Source organism: Akebia trifoliata, unplaced genomic scaffold, assembly GCF_017979445.1.
Source record: "Akebia trifoliata isolate Shusen 1 unplaced genomic scaffold, ASM1797944v1 Contig01060, whole genome shotgun sequence".
In the NCBI taxonomy this organism is placed as follows: domain Eukaryota; kingdom Viridiplantae; phylum Streptophyta; class Magnoliopsida; order Ranunculales; family Lardizabalaceae; genus Akebia; species Akebia trifoliata.
The window spans coordinates 20,473-23,979 of NW_028237455.1; the positions used below are offsets into that span (position 1 = coordinate 20,473).

At 34.5% G+C, this 3,507-nt stretch overlaps 1 protein-coding gene across 1 annotated transcript; it reads left to right on the forward strand.

Moving 5' to 3' along the window:
- Positions 1-1,230: 1,230 nt before the first annotated feature.
- LOC147380726 (uncharacterized) lies at positions 1,231-1,776 on the forward strand (the record flags this gene model as incomplete). The annotated part of the gene is made up of 2 exons (XM_086431336.1): positions 1,231-1,546; positions 1,664-1,776. Coding segments are annotated over exons 1-2 (351 nt in total), but the record flags the coding sequence as incomplete, so codon positions are not given.
- Between the last annotated feature and the right edge of the window lie 1,731 nt (positions 1,777-3,507).

Sequence of the window (3,507 nt, forward strand, 5' to 3'; positions counted from 1 at the left end):
TGACTAAAAAATAGCTAAATAACATTTGAAAAAATAGCCAAATAACGGTCAGATAATTTAAATTTAAAAATTGAAAATTTGGCCCTTTAAGGGCAAAAAAAAAAAAACATTCGAGAAGAAAGAAAAGTTCAACCTTTAAAAGGGTGAAACTTTTAATTTTTTTTGTTAAATATTCAAAGAGAGAGAAAATTTGATGAGAGATAAATTTTCAGTCCTTTAAGGGTCGAAAATCCTATTATTTTATTTTAAAATAAAAAAAATACTTTTTCGGACCTTTAAACGATCGAAATATATATATATATATATATAATTTTTCTATTAAAATATCATTACTAAAAATAAATTTACACAACCATAATTCAAATCTATCAATATAAAATTAATTATCTCCAAATATAAATTAGTCTTGATATATTTAAAATTACATGTTAGTCTTATACTAATTAAGCAAGTGAAAATGGATTGAGGGAGTTGATGTCCTTAACTTAGATTAATAATTGTGTTAGATAATTAATACTATAATGACTCATCCACTCATGTTGACGTGTATTATCACCCTTATTTATGATTATCTCACGACTTTCGCGTCAATGCAGTTTCCGATCCACGTAACTCCAGTACTACTCTTTTTATTTATGATTATCTCATCACTTTCACATCAACGCAGTTTCCGGTCCACATAACTCCAGTAGTTGAACAAGAAATTTAATAAATTTTTGTAATAAATACGCAACTGAACAGCTACCTATTTGCCCGAGAACTCAGTCAAGAAAGAAACCATACAAGACAAAACTCAGGGTACATTAAGAAAAAGTTGATCTCACAGGGTCATTCACTAAAAGTCTAAAACAGTAGATACACGTGGAAAAATAAAAGGATATTTTAGAAGTACTCAGCTGTTAAATTAATGATATTAAGTTTACCTTCTTGTATAATGCAAGGTTAGGTTTACTAAGTTAACAGTGTTTTTTCTTTATGATTTAACAATAAAATTTTAATTAATCTTTTTTTTTTCAAATTTTGATTGAGTAATTTAAGTATTTAAAGAGCATTAAAAAAAAATTCAAAATTTCATGATTAAATCATCAAGAAAAATGCTACAGTGACTTATTATCAAGGACGTAAACCTAATCTAAATTACACTCTCTTGTTCTTACTTAAAATGATTAAGGATGACCAATCAACACAAGTCAACGTGACTTTGGCACTCTTCTTACTACTTATATTCTCCTTCTTCTTCTCTTCCCCTGCACCATCTCTCTCGCTCTCGCTCTCGCTCTCCTGTTTTGTTATATTTGTGGGTGAGAAATGGAGCAGAATTTGAGCTTAGGTGAAGCTTCAAGAACAGTTGGGTTTGTAGAGATAACTCATAAGTTAAGTTTAGGGTTTCCGATGGACTTAGGCGTTGGTTTTAATGAAAGAGAAGAAGAAAAAAAAGATGATGAAACCAAAAAGGAAAGAGAGGAGAACATAATAGAAAGGGTATCTGATGGTGAGCTTGTTCCTGTCCCTCGTAACACAAATCTTTCGCAATCATCTAAAAACGGTACGGAGACCCACCCAGAGGACACACCACATTTATCTTCAAATTTTCTCTTTTTTCATTTTTAATCGATTTTGCGAATGTAATATTTATCTTTTTTTTTTTTTTTTTTAATTGTAGGAAATTCTGAAGCAGCAGGTTCTTCTGCTGGTCATTTGGGGTCATCTGCTGTGCCATCTCCAGAAGATGAATGTGATGGTGGTGGTGAGAGTCGTCTCTCTCTCTCATCTCTCGTCTCTCTCCCTCGTCTTCTCTCTCATCTCTCCTCCTCTCGATCTCTCTCTCTCTCTCCCTCTCTCTCCTCTCTCTATCTTCTCTCCTCTCTCTCTCCTCGTATTGACTAAGTATCCAAGTTTCGAGCATACGTATATAAATAAAGAGTCGTGATAATCGGACTACCCACGTGGCGTGCTCAATCGACTACCCTGACGTGGAGAGTGGAAACTTCGTCTCGTGAATTCCTCGCTGCCACGTCAAAACTCCGACCGTAGGTTCTTCATATCTTAAGAACCCGTTAGACCCATTTCGTCTCTTTTTTTCACTCTTCTTCTCCATTTCTTCGCCTTGCTTGTCCAGATCTGATTGAAACAGTTACATCGGGTCGAATCGCATAGATTTCAAGTTCAGATCTGTATCTCTTCTCTCCAAAAGCATCAAGATGTTGAAGTGGATGGAAAGAGCTGCTTCGCTTGAAGAAGATCCAAAACTCTTAACAAGATCCTCAGAAATCATCTTCACTTCCTTGGAACAAATTGAATCCTCAATCTCTCAAACTTTTTCTACATAAAACCCCTAAATCTCCTTCACTTGATCCATCTGTAAACCTTCCATTACTAAAATATTCAAACTTTCAATCTGTTTCGAACTACGAAGATCTTTTAAGGATTTCTCTCAATCTAAATCCACCAAGAAAAGTCAGATTAATTAAATCAAAAACATCTTCTGAGAATCCTACAATGGGGGGAGAATCGGCGAAGCCCTATGCGTAGAGTTCCAGATTTGAACTCATTCCCTGCAAGAGGAGAATCGATCGAGAATCCTCGAATGAATTCTTCAGAAAAAGTTGCGTTTCAAAGCTTGGAAACTCAAGCAATCCAAGTAGCTTTAATGGCGACCAAGAGATCTCTCAGATCTGCTTTTTATTATTGTTATTATTATTATGGCTGACATGACAACTTCAGCCTTTAAACTTCTCCACATCAGGGTAGTCGATTAAGTGTGCCACGTGTAGTAGCAGGTTATCACGACTCATAAATAAATATAAGAGAGATTTACACCCAAAAGGGCAGACCTGTCTGCTGCAATTTTATTATAAAAAGCTACCTCACTTGATCAAGATCGTTACGTTTACTTTATGAATCATACCAGCATGACTAACTTAGTAATATTTCAAAGTTTACTAAGGGTCGTTGGTAACACATGGAATACCAAATTGAAAATCAACACCATATACTTTTAGATTTCATGAAAAAAATCAGATTAAAAAGAAAAAATTAAAAAAATAAAAAATAAAAATCTTTTTTGAGCTTAATCAAAGATGTTGAAAAAGAATGACTACCGAACTCGTAAATTTAAATCTAAAATGCGATGATGAAATTTAATTTTTTCTATTTTTTTTTGTTTTTTTCAAAATTATTAGAATGTTGTCTTTTAGAGCCTTGTGGCAAGACTTGGTAAAGGAAAGTTCCCTTGGAGTTGTAATGAATATACAATAGTTAGAAGGGAGAGGGAGGTGTTTCAACTTTCAAGGGGGCTGTAAGCGGGAACATGGTTTGAACATGGTTTGAAAGCTGAGAAGCTCACAAAGGTACAAATCGGTCTAGAATCAATCTGCGAATCGTACCAATGGAAAAACAGCAAGCTCGCAAGGGTACCAAGCATCCTAAGACATCCTGAGCGAATGAAGTCGAAGAAGTGGAACTGATTGGGGGAGAAGCTTTTGCTGTAGCAACAATGGACTTCGT